This window comes from Emericellopsis cladophorae (genome assembly GCF_022114955.1).
Source record: "Emericellopsis cladophorae strain MUM 19.33 chromosome Unknown NODE_1_length_1489480_cov_119_871856, whole genome shotgun sequence".
NCBI lineage: Eukaryota > Fungi > Ascomycota > Sordariomycetes > Hypocreales > Bionectriaceae > Emericellopsis > Emericellopsis cladophorae.
Genome location: NW_026250926.1, coordinates 1 through 21,340, shown reverse-complemented (window position 1 = coordinate 21,340; position 21,340 = coordinate 1). Strand labels below are relative to the sequence as shown.

Sequence of the window (21,340 nt, the reverse complement as noted above, 5' to 3'; positions counted from 1 at the left end):
TATTAACTAGTTGGCGAGCACCTGGCGCAACATGACCAGGAAGTCATCCTTGAGCTTGTGCACCTCTGCCACGGGTGGCTTGGCGGGCTCACCGGCTGAACGACGAAGTCGATCCTGTCGCTTCGCTCGTCGGCGCCGTTCTGCCTCAATCGGGTCCAGCTCGTCTTCCTCTTCTGCCTCCTGCTCGTCCTCTGATCCATCGTCATAGTTCATGTCCTCGAGATCCTCGCCATCCAGGCCAAAGTCTGTCGACTTGAAGCCGGCAGGTATCATGCTGCCACCGGCGTGGCCCTCGGCCGCCATCTTCTGCCTTGTCTTGTCATTGTGCCACCTCTTCCTGGCCTCCTGCCAGGCAATGAGCGAGTCGATCTCGGCAATGGCCTTGTCCTTGTCCAGGGTGTCGCTACCGACGCCGCCCTCAAAGAGGGCGTTGATGTTGAGCTTGCCGTTCTCGGGTCCCTTGCGCAGGAATTCCAGGATGCCCTCTATCCATCCCATCAACTGTGTGAAGAGACCGTTGTCGTGGACGTGCACCTCGTGGACGAACTTGTAAAAGTTGTGCTCGTGTCGCGCGCACAAATCGATGAAAGCCTGAACGGTCAGGTTAGGATCGGCAGAGGCGTCCTGATTCCGACATTTGTCCACGACCTGTACGATCACTGTTAGCCCGCTTGCTCTAGCTAGTCCACTCACTCATGGAGTACTCACCTTGATAATATCATCGACAAACACGGCAAAGTCCGTGACACTGTTGTAGACATTGGCGGACTTGTAGACGCGGACGAGGGGCTCATAGAAGATGGTAAACAGATCGCGGAACAGCTGCAGCGTGGTCGGCTCCTCTATGAGCTCCAGCATCATCTCCTTGTCGCGCTGGCGCGTGCATAGCTTCAGGAGCTGCTTGAGATACGAGAAGAGCTGAGCGCCCTGGCGCAGCTCCTCGTCAATATTCTCGACTGCATTGTTAAAGGCTACGTATGCGTTGAAGAGCCGCTGGATCTGGTCGCCGGTCAACTCTGGCTCAAGGAGATCCGAGCGCAAGATGACGACGATGATGTCTGTTTCCTCAGACTCGGCCTCTTCTCTAATGGCAGCCTTGATGTGATCCTCTGCCCGGGTGTACTTCTGCAGCTTGCTTGTGAAAGCATCGTCCCCGATCTTGGCGCTGAGCGTGTCAATGGACTTTTGGAAGCTCTTGATACCATCGTTCAGGGTTAGCGAAAAGATGCGCTGCAGAAGAGAACGCGTGCCGAACGGCTGAGCGAGGAACACATCGAGGACGCTCGACATGACAGCCGCTGGGTTTGCTATCCGAATGACATTCTTGATGACTGTGTAGGGGATCAGCGAGTGGATGCGCTTCGCCTGGGCGAACAGCTCGGGCGAATTGTCCTCCGCCAGGAAGATGTGGTAGATGACGGCGGCTATCTCGATACGTAGCCACTCGGCAAACTTCCGGTACTGGATGCTGAGGTCGGGGATTGTCTCCTTCTCCTTGATTTCGGCGAATAGCTTGGTGAGTCCGTTCCGCTCGACAATATCGCGACGGAACCTGTGAGTCTGTTAGCTGGTGCCCTACCCAATGACCGAGTAACAGTGGCGCGCCACTTACTGCTCCATGTACTCGTCCAAATCGGCCGCGCGTTTCCGAGCAATCTCGTAAAATTTCCTTTGCTCCTCCATGCGGTTCTCGTCGACCTCCCTCCTGCGCATAATGTCCTCCACATCATCGTCAGTCGGAGTTGTGGGATCGCCTGCCAGGAACTCCTGCATAGCCTTGGTGTTGGCAATCTGTGGGTTGTGCAAAAGCGACCTGACGAAGGCGCGTAGCGACACTCGCTGGTTCTCGCGCCAAAGGACGACATCCTGAGCCAGCCCATTAGCATTCGCTGCGAGATTCCATACCGAACATACGTACCTCGACAGGTTGCGCTCCCGGTGGTGCTAGTCGGCCATCGGTGGACGTCCTCGGTGTACCCAGCTTTCTCGAGATTCCCGATCTGATAGACGCCCCAGACGAGCCATTTCCACGACCTGTTTTCTCGTCAGCTTCAGCACTCATCCACAGCACGGCAGACCCACCATTGTCGTTGGGCGAGAGCAGCGAAGATGAGCCCCGCGCAGACTTCCCTGTTCGCCCCGTCTCGTGCGAGGATACGGACTCTCCATCCGAGTCGGCGTCCTCGTCGCCGCCGCCACCGCCCCAGGAGCCCAGGAGACCGCTCGCCGTAGAATCCGACTTGTTCTTCTTGGGCAATGTGGGCAAGGGCCTGCCCGGCAGCTCCAACCGTAGCCTCCGGTGAAGTTTGGCAAAGTCGCCGTATCGCCTCGCGACAAAGTGCTCCAGCTCGCCCTTCCTCTTGATGCGCAGCAGGAACTCAGCATGCTTGTGCTTGCGGATCTTGCCCTTGGTGGTGGTGACACGGACACCGGCCACGTTGACGTCGTACCCGTTGATGTAGTTGCCCTCGGGCATGTTGTGCATGACGCCCGAGTCGATGGCGTTGCTGTCCACAATCTCGATCTCGGAGAATCGGATGCGTTCCTCGAACCCGGAGGTTGTGCCGATGCCCGAGACCATCATCAGCTCGACCAGCTTCCTGGCCTTGATGGCGAGCTTGCGTCGTTTCGTCTCCTCGAGGCGGTCCTCGGAGGAGGAGATTTGCTTTCCCGCAAAGGACTCGAGGAAGACCTGCAGCTTGTCCTGCCAAAACTCCTTCTCGCGGGCCTTGTCGAGGAAGGGAAAGTCGCGGATGTGGTGGACGAAGATGAAGCGCAGGACCGGCAGCTCGGACTCGTGCGGCGCGACCTCGCCTTTGTCGGACTTGAAGGGCGCGCCAAAGCGTCGGAGAGCCGTGGGCGAGTTGAGCTCATTAATCTCCCACTTGACCTGCTCTGAGATGAGCTCGCGCTTCAGGTAATGCTCCTGCTTGCCCGTGAGGGACGAGCCCGCCGGGGGGAGACTCTTGTCGCTGGTCGTGCGGATGGGCATCTCGACGGGATCGTAGGGTGTTGAGGAGGCGGCGACGGCCCCAGCATCGTCAGCCTTGTCGGTCTCGGCGGACACCATGGCGTGGAGTGATTGGTCGGGGGAAGTGCTAGGGAAAAGGACAAAACAAAGAGGGTATCAATGGTCACGGGCGAGAGCAGGCAGGTCGGCAGGTCTTTCGTCTCGACAGGAAACCCGTCAGAGGTACAGTACAGGTGCTTGGGCAGGGCGGGGTCGAAAGGGGCTTGGCCGGGACAGGAATGATATATTATGTATGTCAAGGCCACGGTTAGTTAGCGGTGACATCTATTGCTTGATCTGATGCTGCATACCACGAGGACGCGCGGTCATGGGGGGGGGGGGCAAGCCAAGCTTGCGGGATACGTATTTGTAGGGCTCACTGCAGGTCTGTTAGGCACAAAAGTCAGCCTTGGGGTGGAACAATTGGGCTGCCAATTTACACGTATTGCAGGCTACACAATCTTCCATCACACACTACAAACTAAAAGGACTGCATTGATGAGAGGCTGGATATGATGGATGCATCGACACTGAATGGACTCGACTGGACTGGACTGCTGGCTGCCCTCCAGCAAAGCATCGATTGATGGCGGGGGACCATACATCCTGTTAAGGTACGACGTACGGATACCTTAACTTTAGATCTCTCGCCGCATCGGGCGCGCTATGACGTGGACTGTCCGTCCGCTGTAGAACGAGTCGCCAAGACCATGTTGGCGTGTCGCTTTCTGTTGCAATTCATGACCCAAACATTGCGCAGCCATGGTTCGCAAGTGCTGCTGGGCCATTCGTCGAGATCATCGGCGTCTTACGCAGGAAGAAACGATCCTCTCCTGTAATTCACGAAGCCTTGCTCAGCCGTGGACCTGGCTGGACTCATCTGTCACGGCGCCATCGTCCCCACAAAATTCGCGGTGCACTACTGCTGCATGCATGCTGTATACACGTAACCGACCATACTGGATCCCAGCTGGATGGCGATGCTCAATAGAAGCTTGTGGGATTAGGTATTAGAATCACTGGGGTATCATGCGCAAACGCTACAAGACAGGACGGCAAGAAGAGCGAACCCGCCCGTGCAGACAACCTCCAGTCTCACAGCTCGTCAAAGTCTCGCAGCAAATCCCCCCTGTCTGTCGGGGCCGTCCGTCGCAGAACATCACTCAGCTCGGCATCGGATCCCGCCTCGCAGTTCGACAACATAATGGGCACCCGTCGCGAGATGTTGAACGCCTTCTGCCAGAGACTTGGTGCCATCGCATCTCGCAACTCATCCAGCGTCGTCCCAGCATGCTCCTCAGGGTGTACATAGCTGAGCCCGACGAGAAGCGTGACGGCAGCGAGGATGAATATGAAGACGACCTTCCAGGCTACCTTGAGCCGCCGCCTGGTCTTGTCCTGCCACGCCTGGTCTGCACGCTCCCAGCTCTCGACCCGTTCTCGCACGGCGTCAACGCGTGCGCTGAGATCTCTCATCCTCCTCCTGCCCTCGCCTATCCGGCTCTGCAGGGACTTGATCTTGTTTTCCTGGCCCTCAAAACTCCCCAGGCCATCCAGTTGGCGCCGTATGTCGCTCTCGAGCTCAGAAGCCTCGGTCTCAAATGTGCCGTATATCTCCTTTGACCCCTCAGCCAAGTCCTTGAGTGCCATGATGGTGTTCTGCAAAGCACTGGTCTTCTCGAGCACAGCGTAGTATGTTTCATCGAGTCGACGTGTGGCCGTGGACGAAAACGTGTTGAGCTCGACAATCGATCGCTTGAGACCATCGGCGCGGTGCTCAGCCTTGTCTGTTTCCCTCCTCAGCGCCTCTCCCTTGGTGCGTGCCTCCTCATCCCCATTGACTTGTGTGACGACATTGACGCTCTCGCCGCGAATGTGACCCAGCGGGACCGGTCGTGATATGTCGAGCATACTACGTGTTCCGCCTAGGCCCGGATGCTTGGTCTGGTGTTCCTTCTCAAAGCCTCTCAAGTAGTGGTGGTGACCGCGTCCATGTGTCCGGTCTTCGTGTTGATGGCGATGGCGATGATGGTGCTGGTGATGGATCGAGTGTCGACTGGTGTGGTGCGTCGCTGAGGTCAATGGGCCGTGCTTAGCGGATGCTAGCTCCGTCAACGAGCGCTTGATTTGGTGTCGTCCGCCGGGTCTAGAAGGGGCCAGTGAAGGACCCGCGGACGGAGGTGGTGAGCGTGGCGTGCCCATCGTCCCGGAGCTGCCGGTTGCACGCTTGCACTGGTTCAAAGGCAGAGCGAAAGTCAACGTGTGACGGGATCCACGCGCGGGACTAGTTGCTGAGGCCGAGACAGGGCCCAGCGTGCCAGTGACCCAAGGCCCGGGTGCAGCAATGTGGGGCGGCAGATGGTAACACCCGGCTCTCTCACGTGTTGCGAATGATCAAATTTCTACAAAGTGAAGGACACTTGTGCGAAATAGTTATCGGGTCAAGTCGAGAGCTGCATTCACGTCTGCGTACAGTCGCGATCAAGTGGCTTCTGGTCCCCGCTACTCGTGTGTATGAACGCTAGATATGATATCGTGACTGAATCAGAACCAGTACCCCAAACGCCTGTTTGTGCAACGCCATTGTTTCCGGCCGGTGTGAGGTCTATCATGGCTTCGTTCCGTGCCTTTCTTGGCAAGGGCGTAGTGGGTAATTCCCGTGGGCATTGACCATGCGCCTGAACAACGGGAGGCATTCTGGTCAAAGCTGAAGCATCAGCCCCGTTCGGGAGCTGATTGGAGCCGTGAGGCGGATGGGCGAACTGAAATACGCCCTGCATGAGATACGCCATCTCGTCAACTACTTTGCCTCAGGAGTTGATCATCTTATTGCGCTTCTCTTTCCTCTTCAGCCTCTCCACTCTCTTCTTGTGCATCTTTGCCTCCAACTCCTCATATCGCTCCTTCTCGGCCTTCCTCTCTCTCTTCTCTTTGATGGCAGCAACTCGTTGCTGTGGGAGGGGTGTCAGAATCAGGCTTGTCGAACCGAATACGTCGAGGTGTCCTTACCTTGTGCTCCTGCTCCTTCTCCTCCTTCATCTCCTTCTCTTTGGCTTTGACTTGCGCCATCAGCGCACGCTCCTGCGTTCGCTTCTCATACGACTTGAGTCCACGTGTCGGACGGAAGGCTTTCTTGGGTTCGTGCCATTGCTTGCCTGCGATGATGTTAACTATGGCCCCACCGCATGCTGAAGCAAGGCGCGCATACCATTCTTGCGCATACCCAGAGGTTTGCTCGTCGTAGCAACGCCAGCCGCTGGCGTCGTAGTCTTGCCGGTGGACATGATCGGAGATGGCTTTGATACGTTGCTGTGTACGTAGTGGCCCCAAGCTGGTGCGCTGAGATGCGACAAGCGCTCAGTTCCCAGTCTCTCGCGGATTTTTTTCTGCCCGTCAGAAATCAGCGGGGACTTACAGGCGGTGAGGAGTACGCCTCCCCCACACCGTCCAGAGTCTGAGCATTGTGGCGCATGGAAAGGGGCTGGAATTTCAGGGTCCAATTCTCCACAACGCGCTTTTCAAGTCCGTTTCACTGACAGGACGCGAATTCTGAAATCCGGTCTTTCAGACGGGCTTGTGGCAGCACTACAAAATTCGTCAAAGTTCCTGGCTCAAGCGTTGAATCCCACTGCCTCCATTGAGGCAGCTAATTACGGGACAACGTAGCAAAATATGATGCATGAGCTTCGATGGTTACCACTGGCATGCAAAACTATATTGTGGCCGTTCTCAATCTACATTTAAGATTCCTCGGTCCACTCGTCGTTCTAAAAATTGTCCGCGAGGAGATAAACTGACGCAGGGAGGGGAGATTTGCCGTTCATCGTGTTTTATCACAAAGGTCCGGAGTACAAGACACCAGAACCACAATGAAGGGCGGCGCAGGGCGGGTGGCCACACATAATAAGATCCGCCTCCACTAGGTAATACGAATCACAGAAGCCATGACCGGCGGGTGTGTCTTCAGTTTCCGCCCCCATGACACTCTTCAACGACAGTGACCCATGATGCATGGTACGGTATTCGATACATCATTGTCGGGAATGCGGTTAGATGACCTCATGGACGCTAAAACCATCTTGGCTCGCCCAGGTCAAACAGCCTTGTCTCTGTTGTGATTGTGGACAAACGTGGCAGACGGTGCCCATGAATCTTCAATCGCGCGGACTATGCGAGGGGGCGTGCTGTTGTTTGGGACACAGGATAACGCACTTGCGCAGTTGCATAGGCGACGTATTGCCCTTCGACAGTGGTTCGCAATAGCGAGGCGATGGTAGTCGACCGAGGAGCTGTCGTCTGAACAAACGTAGCGCAGCATTGAGCAGGCATTATTGGTCCCGCCAGGCTTGGCTGGATGACGAGGATCAGCTCCGGTCCCCATGAGGCGCAAATTGACAGGTACAGTGGGCGACGCGGCGCGGTTGCTTCCATCGGTTGCCAGGGTTGCGCTGTGGTATGGGCAGGGCTCAAGCCGCCCGCCGTATTCTTACTTGGTTAATTACAGGTATCGCGTTGTTTGTCTCTCATACATCGCGCGAGCAAAAAATAAAGGCACCAGTTCGCGCGCTAGATATTTTGTCATATGAAACATTATATGTATTCCTTGCTGTGAATGTTGTTTACTCCCTGTCGTGAGATCCGAAAGGGGCCATCTGTCGCCGGTCGGAAAGGAGCCATTAATTCCGGAGTAGTATTGGTCGTGCCAAGATGCATAGCCTCACCCAGAATCCAGATTAGGTAGTGTCCTAATAATCAACCGTTGCACATGAGAACCGCCTGCTAATAAGTTCTAGATATTGGTACTTAGAGCAATGACGCAGCACAGAAAGTTGATTGCTCATAAATGTCTGTCGTCTTTGATGAGCTATCATCTAGATACAACCACCCAATTGTGATGGCCACCGTCGTGGACGACAATACGTTGCTCAATCGCTAAGCAGCCTCCGCTCCCGACGGCCATGCGCGTACATTGTGCCTTGCAGACACATGCCTACTTATGAAGCAACCATATGCTGGGCACTGGGTATGGGCACCGTGATAGCCGGCATTTGCATATCTTCACTGGCGATTAGCGGGTGAAACGCGGCAACGAGACACTCTGTTAATAAGTATTGGTCTCTTCACTTTCATGATGATAATGCAACAATGGCCGCATAGGGCGAGGCCGAGCCCACCGCCTTGTTGAGCAATAACAACGCAGGTCGTTCGACTGGCCAATGGTGGTGGCTCTACCATGTATGTATGTCGTACCCCCTTCAGCCAGTCCTGAGAGGCAGCACAAGTAACCCATGCAAGCAAGCAAGGAAGGAGAAGGGGGAGAGGGTGAGCTGCATAAAAACATGCATCTGCAGGCACGCGCAGCTGACATTGGAGTGTGGTCTGGGCACGCTCATGTCACCCAATGAGAGGCAGCCTCGTTAAAGCAACGGCGGTCTAGCGCCTGGGCACCCAGCGTTATTGTTCCGTTCCAACGAAAGCTGAGTTCGTTTGTTGGCCCGACTTCATCCATCCAGGCACTACTCGTGCCGCGCCCCACCTCTTAGGTGGTGCTGGACACACCAACGGCCAGATCACACCAACGGCCACTTTGATGAAGATCGCGATGTAATTAACCCCTTCTAATATAACGCACACCATTTTCGTCATAAACCTCGAGCGTATCCGTGACCTTATCCATACGCTATTTACGAGCCTTTTTGGCGGCTCCTTCGGCATTCCGTTTGTATAAGTTACGTAGCTTCTTTTGGGCAGCATCCACGAGCCGTTGGGCCTTCACCAAAGCATCCTCATCGCGTTGGACCACCATATCACGGGCTTCTGCGACCGTTAGCACGCCCCCTGATTGAAGAGGCCGATTCTTCATCGCCCGGCGTTGGCGCTGCATTAATTCGGCCTTCTTAGTCCGCGATAGGTCCCTCTTCACTTGTACAAGCTCTGCGGCTGTTATGAGGGCGGCGCGGATAAAGCGGTCTATATCCCAAGAAAAGTCGTTATCGAGGTCGTCATCTATCTCATGAAGGGCCTCGCCAATCCGGTTGGCCACCTTATTAATCTGCCGTAGCGTGACAGGAGTCTCGAAGTCCGATGAAGCTAGCAATGAGGGCTGTGGCGATGGAGTCCGTAGGGCAGCCTCACGCTCTTCAACAGCCCTAATCACAAGATCAGGGTCGAAGGGCCAGATACCGGTCTTCTTGAAGGCTGATTTTATCGTCTTGGCTGTGAATGCTTGTCTGCGCACGCCCTCAATTAGCGAGAGAAATTCGAGCTTCGTTACGTTGACCACGCCGTCCCGAATTATCACATCAAGAGCCTTAGCGTGATAGTGTTTCAATGGCTGGAAGACAACCACATCTAGCGGTTGCAATAGATATGTGAGGTGTGGAGGAAGAGCGAAGGGGATGATCCTTTTCTTTGCGCAATAGCCGATAAATTCCTTTGTGTGGTGAGACCCGTGACCATCGATGACTAGAAGACGATACGCTAATATGGCCGCGCCGGCAGTGTGCTCGTCGAAGTGCTTGATCCACGATAGGGCTATTTGATCGTTTGAATAGCCTGATGATGATAGCGTGATCTTCGTGTGAGGGCTTAGCTCAGATAGCCGATACCACTGATCTATGTGTACCTGTCCCGAAAGAATCAAGAAGGCCGGGATCACAACGCCAGCAGCAGATATACACTCTATCGCCGTGGCAGACTCCCTATTCTTAGGCATGCCAAAGAGATAAAGCCTCTTGCGCTTGGTCACGATAAATTGGTCCTTGCCGATGCCAATCCGAAAGCCTGTCTTATCCATATTCCAAATATCTTCTGGTGGGATCCCGTGTAGGGCTATGACCTGACGTAGCCTTTCAAAGTATTCGCGCGTTCGTTGTGTATTTTCTGCAGCCTTCCTATTAATATCAATCTTTCGTTAAAGAAGCCTTATATAACCGTGGCGCTGAATGAAGCGGGTGGTCCAACGTGTGCCGACAGTCTCGATATAGTCAGGCCCGCATCCCTCGGCTAGAAGGTTGTTGGCAGCATCCGTAATAAACTCAGCGCGCACGGCAAAGTTAATACTATCAAGACGATCGATATAGCGACAAATAGCAACTTCTTCCTCTCTTGATAGCTTTGTGTTAAAGGTAGGGCGGTTAAAACGCGTTAGCACACCGACGCGACGGCGCCTTAAGCGACCACGCGGGACATCGAATTGTCTCGCAATCGTAGCTAATTTTGCGTCAGGATTTTGCTCAAGATATTGAAGTGCTTCTTGAGTGCGTATTTCAATAGCCGATATAGGCTCTGAACGTGTTAGCTAGGACATTATCGCGAGAATATGTTGATCGTGGTGAAAAGTGGCCGTTGGTGTGATCTGCCCGTTGGTGTGTCCAGCACCACCTAAGAGGTGGGGCGCGGCACGAGTAACTCATTTATCATGTAGAAACGCGGACAGTGGCCATGCTGCCGAGAAAGTGCGGGAAATCTTCAATTCCATTGCTCATGACGAGCTGCAACATACATGGTCACTCAGTGTGTCGGTCTAGAATGGCCCTGGCAGACCCGTGAAGATGAGTCTTCAGAAGATCCTTGGCTAGGTCCGTGAGCAGTGAGTTTGTTTGTACGTAGTGGTGGTAATCGAGGCCGGCCACTCCGCAGGCTTACAAGTAATAACTTATTAGGGCGTGGCTGTCGCCAAAGAGAATGCGCACATCTCTCAGCCTACTTGGCTGGTTCTGTCAAACGACGGGCAATTTCGATCAGCGGTTACTGACGGGAGAATGTGGCGCCCGCCGCGAAACTTAAATCTCAACACACCGACTAGAGCAACCTAATATTTGAAAGAGTGACCATCTCGACTGTCGAAGCTCGAGGCACTTCAGTCGCTCGTGAGTCGTACGGACGGATAATGGTGATCCACGCTAACAATATGCGAGGGACAAGTTGATGTTACAACCGCTAGACATCGAGCACCCCGGTCGAGTCGGGCCAAGCGTGGTAAGCGTGCAGCAAGGATCTTGGGGACCGAAAACAAAAGCGGATTTCGATACTGCCCCCCCAGAAGAACCCGCTTTTTGCTTCTGCGTCCAGTGTCGCCCAGCGGTCTTTCGTGTCTGGGCTGGCTGAGCACACTGAGCGCACTCAGCACAGTGACTGACCTGGCTCCACTGGGGATCCACTTCCCATTTCCGGGCGCTCTTGAGTCTTGACGAGGCAGGCGCCCTTCCTTATCACGACCGCCCACCCGTCGTCCCCCCAGGCCTGGCGGTGCGCACTCTCCGTTGACTGACTGGCTCCAGTCCCGACATTCATTCCTCCTCTCCTCAACTTCTCGCATCCACACTCACCAGTCGACGTCGCGGCCCTCTATCCTCGCCGCGCTCGTGCGTGTTTCTCTTCGTTGATGATTTCAACGCCTGGTGCGATTCCAGTCTGCTTCTCTCTTTTTGAGTTGTCTGCTGGTCTTGGCCGTCCGCTCCTTTGTTTGCTGCTACAGTGCTTTTTGAATGCCTGCCTGTCTCGTTCGTCTTCGCTGTTCTCCCATTCAGGTACGCCTCGCCAGATGGATCATTATTCTTGCTTTGCTGCAGCAGAAGACTCACATTGGATCACAGCTCAAATAATTATCAGTGTGCATATTCAGACTCCCGAACCCTCTTGTCCTCGATACACAATTAGGAAGCGATCAGTGCAAACCAGTGTCGTCTCAGCCCTCGACCTCGACCTTGACCTCGAGCATTGCCATCACTTCCGCCTATTCTTATGATTGATCCGACTGCCTAGCCGCCCAGCAGTCCTGTGCCGCGGTTCGGCTGGAGGTTACCATGGCTTCAGCGTACGGACCTGAGGCGAACCTGAGGGCCCCCCTCATCGACAACATGGGTGCGCCCGAGCCGGGGCACCGCCAGGCACCTCCCAATCCCACCTTCAGCTTCCCAGCTGCGCCTGCGAGCCCCGATGGCACGACGCTCGACCGTGCCCGACCAGCTAGGACATCCAGGAGACGCCCAATGTCAGCCATTGAGAACTCGACGCAGTCTTATCACTTGGCGACGGAGAGATCAGCTGGTCGTGTTGCGCTGCCGGCCTTCAGCTTCAACCCAGGAGCCTCCCTGCCAGTCGATCCACTGGCACCCGCTATGAGCCCGCCTCTGTCCCCTCAGTCTCCCAGAGTCCTGCCCTCAGGTGACAGGCCCAAGCATGGTCATCGACGAGGAGGCAGCGAGTTTGTGGGAGGAAGGATTCGTGAAGGTAATTCCATTGCCGTGATGGGCACCAGCCCTGTCAAGTCGGAATTCGGCTCCTCGGTGAATCTGGCGCCTCCACGCAGAGGTCACCGACGTGGTGTTTCTTCGGCCCTGTCAACGAACGACCTGTCCCTGCTGCCTCCTCCACAACAGGATTTCTCATTCAAGGGAAGCAGTGCGCCTAACTCGCCTACCGATTTCGAGCGGACTCCGGCGCCCATCCCTCCGCCTGCTGAGAACACGTCGGGCAACGAGGAGGACGACCTGCCACCTCCCAAGCCAGCATCGCGCGCTCGCGTTGGATTTTCCGACACTCTCGAGTTCATCCCTCGACCACTCTCATTGGTGTCAACCGACACCTCCAGTACAATCACCGCCAGACCGAGTCACACAGTCTCCGGGAGCCATTCCTCACCCGTGCCTGGAAGCTCACCGACAGGACGCGAGAGTCCGGCGTCTCGATCACGTAGCCCCTCACAGGGCCCTGACTCGCGACCAAGCACAGCAGGCGCCATCCTCGAGCGCGCTCCTACACTCCAACCAGATGGGCAAAATGCACCGCCTCGCCGCCGCAATTCTATCCCTGCCATTGCGGAACTCACAGCCAGCACTGTCTCAGAGCCGCCAACACCGAGCCCGACCAAGTCCAAGCGTTGGACCTTCTTTGGACTGGACCCTTTCGCAGGGCACGGCCCTCCTAACAAGAATCGCCCACACAGTGCCTCTTCCGCCGAATCAGCTACGCGGGTCGTATCTGGAACTTCCTCATCCGACCTTGGCTCGGATTCACCTACCGAGGAGCACAGTTCCAAGGCTGACAAGAAGAAGAGCAAGAAGCGAAAGATAGTCAAGGGCTGGGCGGGCTCGATTCTGCCCCGCAAACAGAAAGACGATAAACGCTCCAAATATGCTGTTCGCCCCCCTACGCCTCCTGCCTCCGCGGTGGCCTTGGAAGAAGACGATGATGCGATGGATATCGACGACCAGCCGTCACCAGCCCCGCCTACCGTCTTGATCACTGAATCGCCCACGCCTCCGAGACCAACTTCTTCTCGAAAAGCTGAGGACATATCGTCGCCCATGATTGACCTTGACGCTGCTCTTGGCCCGTTCAACACTCCTTTGGGAAACAATCCCGAGTGGGATGCTGCACAGAGGGCCGCTGGCAATGCCGGCAGACGTCGGCTGCACAGTGCACAAGGCATGCGTGGGTTCAGCGGACCGGGGATGCACTATCACAGGAGAGCGGAATCTGCCCCTGACTTGCCGCCCTTCGAAATGGGCCCCTCGAGCATCCACCGGTTTGCGAGTAGCTCCACCATGGCGGACGTTTTCGAGGAGGAGGAAGAGGAGGTGTACGACGACACTGCCAGCCGTCACTCGAAACCCCCGACGATTTCGGAGCAGGAGTCTGACAACGACGCAACGCCCCCAGCAGTGGCACCAGCAGTGGCACCAGCATTGGCACCCGAGCCTCCCCAGGAGCCGGCACGCAGCGTTCGCCGCAAGAGCTCCGGGATGAGCGACAGGGACCAGTCCAGCATGCAGTCGATCCGCGCGCAGCGGTCCAAAAACTCGATGCACGAGAGCGTCATTCTAGAAGAGCCCGTCGTTCGCTTTCGCACCCACAACGTATTTGAGGGCGGGTCGGAAGCGTCCGTGTCGCCTCGCCTTTCGCCGAGGCAGGCTTCTGGGACGCGGGAGCTACCCACGTTTCAGCTACCGGCGCCACCCGCACCCAGCGCCGTTCCCACAAGCCCCTACTCGGTGAGCTACTCGTCTTCGCCTCGCTCGCCCATGTCACCGGATACACAGCGGCTTTCAACAGCGCCGTCGTCTGTGCACGAGGACAACAGCTTCCGCTCGTTGCTCATGGGCGAGCCCGGTCCAGAAGTGCGCCTGTCGGTGGATTACGACGTTCCGTCGCTGACATCGAGCAACTCCATCATGACGAGGGACAGTCAGTATCCACCCCAGGCACGCATGTCGCAGCCTACACTTCGCGAACCCCGCCCGTTATCCGTGTCGTCTGCAGCGTTCGGCCGTCGCCGATCAAGTCTGGTCAGCCTGAGCCGTTTGATCAGCAGTTCCCACGGCGAGAGGAGCAAGTTGTCGATGGAAGTGCCCATGGACGCCGAGGGGGAGGCCAAGAAGACGCGCGGCAGCCGCACGAAACGTCTTGGCCGCCTCGTGCAATTCTGGAAGCCAAAGGAAGAAGGCATCCAAACTCAATGAGCTAAGCCAGCCAGCCTGAGGCGGCATTGACCGCATGTCTGATGAATGTATATGGAACTGGGAGTCACACTGTATATTTGCGAGAACATTTTTGGGGTCGGACAACGGCCCAGCTTCTGGCGAGCGCTCCTGTGACGACAAACAGGTCAAGGAGACGCCCACCAAAGCCATAGCGGGGACATGGAACAGGCGTTTGACGATTTAGCATCATGACCTCCACCAGCAATTACAAAGGCAATAGGCCGTTAAGGTTTTTGAACAAAACAGTGGGTGGCAAGAGGATTTGTGGACGCGATGTTTCGTGACTGACAGGCACTTACTCTCCAGGAGTGGTTCGATGACTGCGTGAATTACAATGTGGTCGAAGACCACCAGATCACGCATCAGGGACCCGGAGCCATGAATGTTGAGATCTCCTGCCCATAGTTTGATATATCGTCTCAGTCGTAGCTATCGTAAGGAAAGAAGGAATCGATGGAGCAGCAGCGGGCGTCAGCCCTACCGCTCTACAACGATCGAACTGGTGGTGATGATAACCCAAACGCCAAACCCAAAATACTATCATGACAGAGTAAACGCCGCAGCGGACCACGTGAGGCTAGATGAACATCTTGGCCACGCCCGCAATGGTGCCATTGAGCGCACCACTGCCGCTCGAGTAGGACTGCTCCCAGCCAGTGGTGGCCCTGCCGCCGTCGTTGACCCGGACGGTGGTCTTGGTCTGGCCGCCGGAGAAGGAGTCGCCCGCGAAGCGCACGGCGTCGCCCATGAAGCCGCCGGCGTCCCCGGTGACGGCCTTGCTGGCGAGGCCGAGCAGCCTCTCGAGGGCGGGGGACAGGCGCAGGCCGAAGCGGGCGAGCAGGGCGGCCAGGGCGCCGCCGGTGACGAGGGGCATGAGGACCATGATGAGAACCTTCCAGGGGTGGCGCTTAGCCCAGTGGGTAAGGTCCCGGAGGAGGCGCTTCAGGTGTTTGTACGTCTTGTGGAGGAAGCCATGGCGGGAGGAGCGTTTGTAGTACGACGGTTTGCCTGCGTGTGTTAGTTGGTCTTGCTGTGTGCCCTACGGCGACAGACGAAGCACGTACTGGAGCCAAAGAAGCTGCCGCGCGAGGCGTTCCTGTCGGCGCCGAGGCCAAAGAAGCTGGCGCTAGACTTGGAGTGCTTGTGGTAGTGGGAGTCATTGTTGCCAAAGAAGCTGGAGAGGCCGGCGCCGAGGGCGGCGCCGGGCCCGTACGAGTGGCCCTTGCTGCTGCGATGGCGCGACGAGGAGCGGCTGCGGGAGCGCTTCTTCCTCTTCTCGGTGGGCTGGCGGGAGCGGGAGCGGTGACGCTTGGAGGCGGATGGCCGGGAGAGGCCGCCTGACACGACGGAGGTGCCGTCACCCCATGGGTCGAGGAAGCCCATTGCGCTGGTTGGGAGGAGGGAGAGTGTGTTTCTGTCTTGTCGTTGGGGGTGCTGGCTGCTTGGGCGATGGAGGGACAGGACGATGAACAGACAGGTGGAGCGACAGAGGGGTCCTTGTGGCCTGTGGGGGTGGTCCTGGCTATGCTGGTCTTGTTATCAATGCGATCAATGCTTGACTTGCAAAGCAGCGCAATGGTTTTGATGAGGCCTGGACTGGATGCTTGGTCTCGATTGTCGTGGGTCAATTGACGAATCGAACGAGAACGGGCCAAAAACTGTCTGCTGCGTCGTCGGGAAAGCACAAGATGCAGACGCAGACGCAGACGCAGACGCAAATGCAGATGCGAGCAAGCAAGCAATGCAGAGGAAGATGGATTGGTTATCCAGAGGCGAGTGGAGAGACGCTCGCTCGCTCGCTCGCTCACCGTAAATTCGGAGGCTGGGATGCGGGAGCCGGCAGACTCCACCTGGACTGCCAGCTGCAGGGATCGTTCTGGCTTGGCCAGTGAGCGTTACCTGATGGATGCTTGACAAGTCGAGACTCAAGAGTTGAGGGAGGGCCTTGGGGCTGCCAGTCAGGGGTTGTTCGTCGAGCAATGAGGAGACTGACTACGAATGTAGACTCGGCGGAGGGGAGGAGCAGCAGCAGCAGCAGCGCGAGGGGCGGCTGCAGGGGTTTAGATCGTGTATGCGCTTAAATAAAGTATGATCGTAGCGTCTACTCCCCTATGTGAGGCGTACCACATGTCTTTATTATTTATCATTTGCATGTCGCTATCCGTACTCGTCCTCGGTCAAGGGCAGTCGTCGTGGCACACGCTGGCCATTCGAGATGGGGACGAAGCAATGGACGACGATGCAACCAACGACTGGACACGACATGGTCGCTGTGTGCACACCGAGTTGGACAGCACAGCACACAAAGAGTCATCTTTGTTTGAATGACTCGAATTTTCAATACACCACCTTTTAGTGCCTTTTTCTGTCCTTTTCTGCCTGTATCTATGAGTAGTTTGCTGGAGATAATATCCACCCGTGCGTGGCCCAACTGGACGACCGGGCCCCGAGAGGGCCACAGCATACATTGCATCTCGCTTGCTCCACAGGTGCTGAGCCCAACGTTATGCGTCCCAGGCAGCAGCAGCGGCGGCATCTGCCGATTACCTCTTCTTGTTCTTCCTCTTGCTGGCCTTGCCACCCGACTGCGCGCCCGTGGCTTTGGCCACCCTGGCCAGTGAGTCAGTGCTCTTGTCCAGCATCTCAAAGTCCGAGTCGGAGCTGGGCGTGCGTTGCGCCGCGGACTGCTCGTCCGATTCGTCCGCCTCGACGACAATCTCCTCCTCGATGACGGGCGCAGACTGCGGCAGCAGACGTCCAAACGTGGAGCGCAGGAGCCAGAGGGGCAGGCGGACAACGGCAGTGTCCTTGAACCCTGGCACGGCAATCTCGTTCGGCTGCAGGAGTTAGTGGAGTGATTTTTGGCACCTCGATAGGGGGCCGTGGGGGGGGGGGGGACTCACGTCAAGGAGGAACTCGTTCACGTTGCCCTCGTCGTCCTCGTCCTCGAGGTAGACGTCGCCCAGCTCATCCACGACAAGGATCTTGCCGTTCTCGGCGACAACCCTCTTGCGGCGCCCGGTAGGGCCAGGGGACGCGTCGCGCGAGGCATTGGCGCTCGCGCCCTTGGCCTTGCGGCTCTTCTTGCCTCCCTCGCGCTTGGCGTCCTTCTCCTGCATGCGGCGCTGCTTGCGGTTCATGGGCTGGGGCGGACCGTCCTCGGCCTCGGCCTCGTCCTCGGGGGGCGGCGTGGGCACGGCGGGGGTCTCGACGACGGGGACGCCCGCCGCGCCCCAGGCGGTGTCGCGGGCAAACTTGACGTAGCGCTCGACAAACTCCTTTTGCTTCTTCCAGCCCATGTAGAGGATGATGTAGTGCACGAGGCCGCCACCGAGGAGGAAGACGCCGGTCAGAACGGTGCCGATACCGGGGCGGTAGCGGTTGTAGTAGTAGTCGGTGCCCTTCCAGAGGGGGAAGCCGTTGGCGAGGAAGTGGTCGTAGCGGTCACGGCCCTCGCTGCGCAGTATGTTGGCGATGAGGGAGAGGCGGGCCTGGGCGGCCGAGGCCTGCTTGACGGCGGCGTTGATCTGCGACTGCGTGGGCGCCTTTTGGCCGGGGTTCTTCTTGCTCTCGGCCCGCAGGTTCTGCTTGACCTTGTCCGGGTGCAGCGAGCGCGTCTTGAGGCGGTACGCCTTTGTAATGTCGTCGATCGAGGCCGACTGCTTGATGCCGAGGATGTCGTAGAAGGTGGCCGCCTGGTCTGTCTCGTGCGCGGAGATTTCGTCGCGGATGCGGAAGATTTCACGGTCTGGGGGCGTGTCAGTGGCATCAGTCTATCTGTCTGCCTGCTTGGGGCCGTGACTGGCTGGGGGTCAATCACCTTCTTTGCTCCAGGCACCGAGCACGGGGCTGACGAGAGCGAGCAGCCCGAGCGTAAAGTAGGCGACCTTCATGGTGGCGGCATGCGAGGTGGTCGAAGGAGTGAGAAGGGAGGAAGGGAGGGAGCTGTTGGGAGACTCAGGTAGGTAGAGATGCGACCAGATTTCATTTTCTGGGGGGCGCCAGATTCAGGGTCCCCCCTTATTATTCCTCCACCAGACAGGCGACAGGTGGCCCTTTGCCTTACCTTACCTTGCTTCACTTAAAGTTCGCCCCTGTCCAAACCAAGCACATTTTTGTCCATTCCAGCAAGTCGAATTGATTGTGTGTATCCTGGAAATTCTAAAAGTCAGTATTGTGCAGTCGACTTCGCAATGTCGTCGATGTCGATGTCGATGTCGAGGTCGAGGTCGAGGTCGCTGCCGACCATGCCAAGCACCCAAACCGTCACGGCATCAAACCATTGACTGCCCGTCGCATATCTAGCGAGTGCGCACATCCTTGAAAGCCAATATCGCTGGCCAGTTCCAGTATCTATTCATTGCAAGCCACTTTATTGCCCCGTTTCATCCTTCACCGCAAGCCCTACGCCGTCAAAATCCAAAGACACGTTGCCCTGCCCCATGACCTCGTGCTCATGATACACGATAAAGTCCAGAGAAACACCTTGTGTTGTGAGGTGCACATCGTACTCCAGCCGGCGGAAGCTTTGCCCCGTCGTTGTCTGCATCTCGGGCAGCTTCCTGTATTTGTCCAGCAGGTTCTTCCACCGTATCTCGCAGAGCTTCTTGACCGAGCCATCGCGGCGCGTCACGTTCGCCCTTGGGTCCTTGAACTCAAGCGTCTTGTACGAATACACAATCTCCGTCACAATCTCCTCATCCGCGCTGGTCAGCGCTTGCCAGCAAGGATGGACGATTGGGCGGTCCGCCTCGATAGGATGTCCCTGAGAGATGTCAGCAGTGCGAAGCTACAAGGGGGTGTCGAGGTTTTGCTCTTACAATCGTGATGAACCACTTAATCTGGTCCTTGGCTTGCCACTCCTGCTCTACGGGACACCATTCCCTGTCCCGAGGGTCGTGGACATCGTTCTCAAAGGGGGAGATATTGGTCACCGTGCCCCAATTGACACGAGCAACGCGCGAGTTGACGATGATTGCAAGATCCGACGAGTCAGTGCACTCTGCTAAACCCTTGACGACGGCGCCCCGGCAGACGGCAGTCCAGCTATATTTGTAAGTCAGCAGATGAACTCAGACCAAAAAAAAGGGGGGGTCTCTGTTCACGTACGGACGTTCGCCTGCGTCTTGGATGAACTCGGGAATATCGCGAACTTTGTTCTTGAGGGACTTCCCAAGGTACTCGCTCTGGCCGAACCCCCCCACGAGAATTAGGAACTATAGCACCATGAGGAGCTGCGTCTTGGACTTTCCGGGACTACTTACCTTGGGGGTCTCGTCGTACTCCTCGACCACCTTGTCAATCTGCCCCTGAACAAGGCGGGCTACCTTTTCAAAGATTCTCGCATAGATTGGCTTAAGATCGAACCTATTTTATATTAGTTCTATACGGTAGTCATATACAGTATTAGACTAAAACTTCAAGCGCCTTACCCTTGGATTCGAATCTCAGGCGACCGGAAGCCCTCGCTCTTCGATCCCGAGTAAGGCAGCGTCAGCGGGTATGGTGGTGTGTCGCGGCCGAAGTATTGCACCTTGAGTCCGTTCTCCCAGTGCAAGTTCATAAATTCGTGCAGGCCAGGTCCTTGCATTTTCTTGTATACCTCTCGTCCCACGACGGTCTTTAGGAGCGTCGCGAAGCCTTCATCGAGGTGCACGGAGCCGCAGACTAGGCCAGATCCTCGGACACTCTCCTTGACGACGAGAGGGTCTTGGCTTTCGATCACGTAGGTGATCAGATCCTGTTTCGTGTCAGGCACAGTTCGCGGCTGTAGAATAGATGGATAGGCACGTACCACGGTACCTCCGCCTGCGTCGCAGATGACGAAATGGTCACCGTCCTGTGTACCGATCAGCAAGTTGCAGCAGATAACATGGGTCCTCGGCTGACCTCTACGTCTTCGCGGTTCCGCATGCTCTTGAGTGAAGCGAGGATAGCCGCCTCGGGCTCCGACACAAAGTCAAGGGATACGTGCTGGTCATCAGGTCGACCAGCAATGCCTGCTACTTGGATGGCCTCATGCATGCGCTGCTGCGCGCACGGGGACCAAATGGCAGGCAGAGTGACGACGATCTTGATTTTGCAAGCCTCCACGAACGACTCCCCTTGGGCCGCCTTGATCTGGCTCCAGGCGTGGGCCCAGAGGAGGCGAAGATAGTCGCCGATGATAGCGACAGGGCTTTTGCACAGTGCTTTGATCTGCTTCTTCAAGGATTTATACTCGGCGGAGCTGGATAGGTGTCGCGGGAGCTCATCCTCCTCCACGAGCAGCAGCTTGAGCCACTTAAGCGGCGTATGCGAGTATTGAATCTCGTAGCCCCAGGCGGCGGGCTGACCAGACTTATCGTATGCAATAACGCTGGGCACCTTTTGCTTATCCTTGGTTTGATAGTACAGCTCGCCCTTCCAGCGCGATACGATGCTTATTTGCTCAGGATTTGTCGAAAGAGCGTACGCAACCCCGGAGAAACTGCAGGGAGTCACGGTCAGTGCTATGAGGATTCCACTGGAAGGGTGGCATACGTTGTGCCAAAGTCGAGTCCGACCACGAGCGTTGTCTTGTTCTTCTTGATGCCCTTGGCTGTCGCCGAGCGCTGAGGTCGATCCTTGGCTGGCATGTTGAAGGGTAAGATGGCGATGATATGGATGAGTTGTTGTAGGGTTCACCGATCGATGAGAGAGTAGAAATAACGTAGAACACAGGGTGCAATAGCAGGAAGGGCAAGGAGGAGAGAGAGGCGAGGAGAAGAAAGAGGCGAGGAGAAGAGAGAGGCGAGGAGAAGAGAGAGGCGAGGAGAAGAGAGAGGCGAGGAGAAGAGAGAGGCGAGGAGAAGAGAGAGGCGAG

The 21,340-nt window shown here is 56.6% G+C and overlaps 7 protein-coding genes across 7 annotated transcripts; 1 reads left to right on the top strand and 6 right to left on the bottom strand.

Annotated features, from left to right (window-relative positions):
* Positions 1-6: 6 nt before the first annotated feature.
* Positions 7-3,070, bottom strand: J7T54_005882 (PX domain-containing protein -like protein; the record flags this gene model as incomplete). Its single annotated transcript, XM_051509029.1, has 5 exons — positions 7-648; positions 709-1,552; positions 1,613-1,866; positions 1,919-2,034; positions 2,083-3,070. The coding sequence occupies 5 exons, from the start codon at positions 3,068-3,070 to the stop codon at positions 7-9; spliced, it is 2,844 nt and encodes a 947-aa protein (XP_051366404.1).
* A 1,035-nt stretch (positions 3,071-4,105) lies between these two features.
* J7T54_005881 (uncharacterized protein) lies at positions 4,106-4,921 on the bottom strand (the record flags this gene model as incomplete). The annotated part of the gene is made up of 1 exon (XM_051507924.1): positions 4,106-4,921. One exon carries the CDS (start codon positions 4,919-4,921, stop codon positions 4,106-4,108), a length of 816 nt encoding a protein of 271 aa, XP_051366403.1.
* Positions 4,922-5,820: 899 nt separating this feature from the next.
* Positions 5,821-6,294, bottom strand: J7T54_005880 (uncharacterized protein; the record flags this gene model as incomplete). The annotated part of the gene is made up of 3 exons (XM_051506822.1): positions 5,821-5,961; positions 6,020-6,165; positions 6,219-6,294. 3 exons carry the CDS (start codon positions 6,292-6,294, stop codon positions 5,821-5,823), a joined length of 363 nt encoding a protein of 120 aa, XP_051366402.1.
* Positions 6,295-11,817: 5,523 nt separating this feature from the next.
* J7T54_005879 (uncharacterized protein) lies at positions 11,818-14,475 on the top strand (the record flags this gene model as incomplete). Its single annotated transcript, XM_051505723.1, has 1 exon — positions 11,818-14,475. The coding sequence occupies one exon, from the start codon at positions 11,818-11,820 to the stop codon at positions 14,473-14,475; it is 2,658 nt and encodes an 885-aa protein (XP_051366401.1).
* Positions 14,476-15,073: 598 nt separating this feature from the next.
* J7T54_005878 (uncharacterized protein) lies at positions 15,074-15,879 on the bottom strand (the record flags this gene model as incomplete). The annotated part of the gene is made up of 2 exons (XM_051504618.1): positions 15,074-15,504; positions 15,561-15,879. The coding sequence occupies 2 exons, from the start codon at positions 15,877-15,879 to the stop codon at positions 15,074-15,076; spliced, it is 750 nt and encodes a 249-aa protein (XP_051366400.1).
* Positions 15,880-17,039: 1,160 nt separating this feature from the next.
* On the bottom strand, positions 17,040-18,389 carry J7T54_005877 (putative J domain-containing protein-like protein; the record flags this gene model as incomplete). The annotated part of the gene is made up of 3 exons (XM_051503507.1): positions 17,040-17,333; positions 17,400-18,244; positions 18,317-18,389. The coding sequence occupies 3 exons, from the start codon at positions 18,387-18,389 to the stop codon at positions 17,040-17,042; spliced, it is 1,212 nt and encodes a 403-aa protein (XP_051366399.1).
* A 275-nt stretch (positions 18,390-18,664) lies between these two features.
* Positions 18,665-21,113, bottom strand: J7T54_005876 (uncharacterized protein; the record flags this gene model as incomplete). Its single annotated transcript, XM_051502403.1, has 9 exons — positions 18,665-18,797; positions 18,924-19,261; positions 19,317-19,542; positions 19,606-19,712; positions 19,761-19,863; positions 19,929-20,236; positions 20,291-20,335; positions 20,386-20,965; positions 21,019-21,113. 9 exons carry the CDS (start codon positions 21,111-21,113, stop codon positions 18,665-18,667), a joined length of 1,935 nt encoding a protein of 644 aa, XP_051366398.1.
* Between the last annotated feature and the right edge of the window lie 227 nt (positions 21,114-21,340).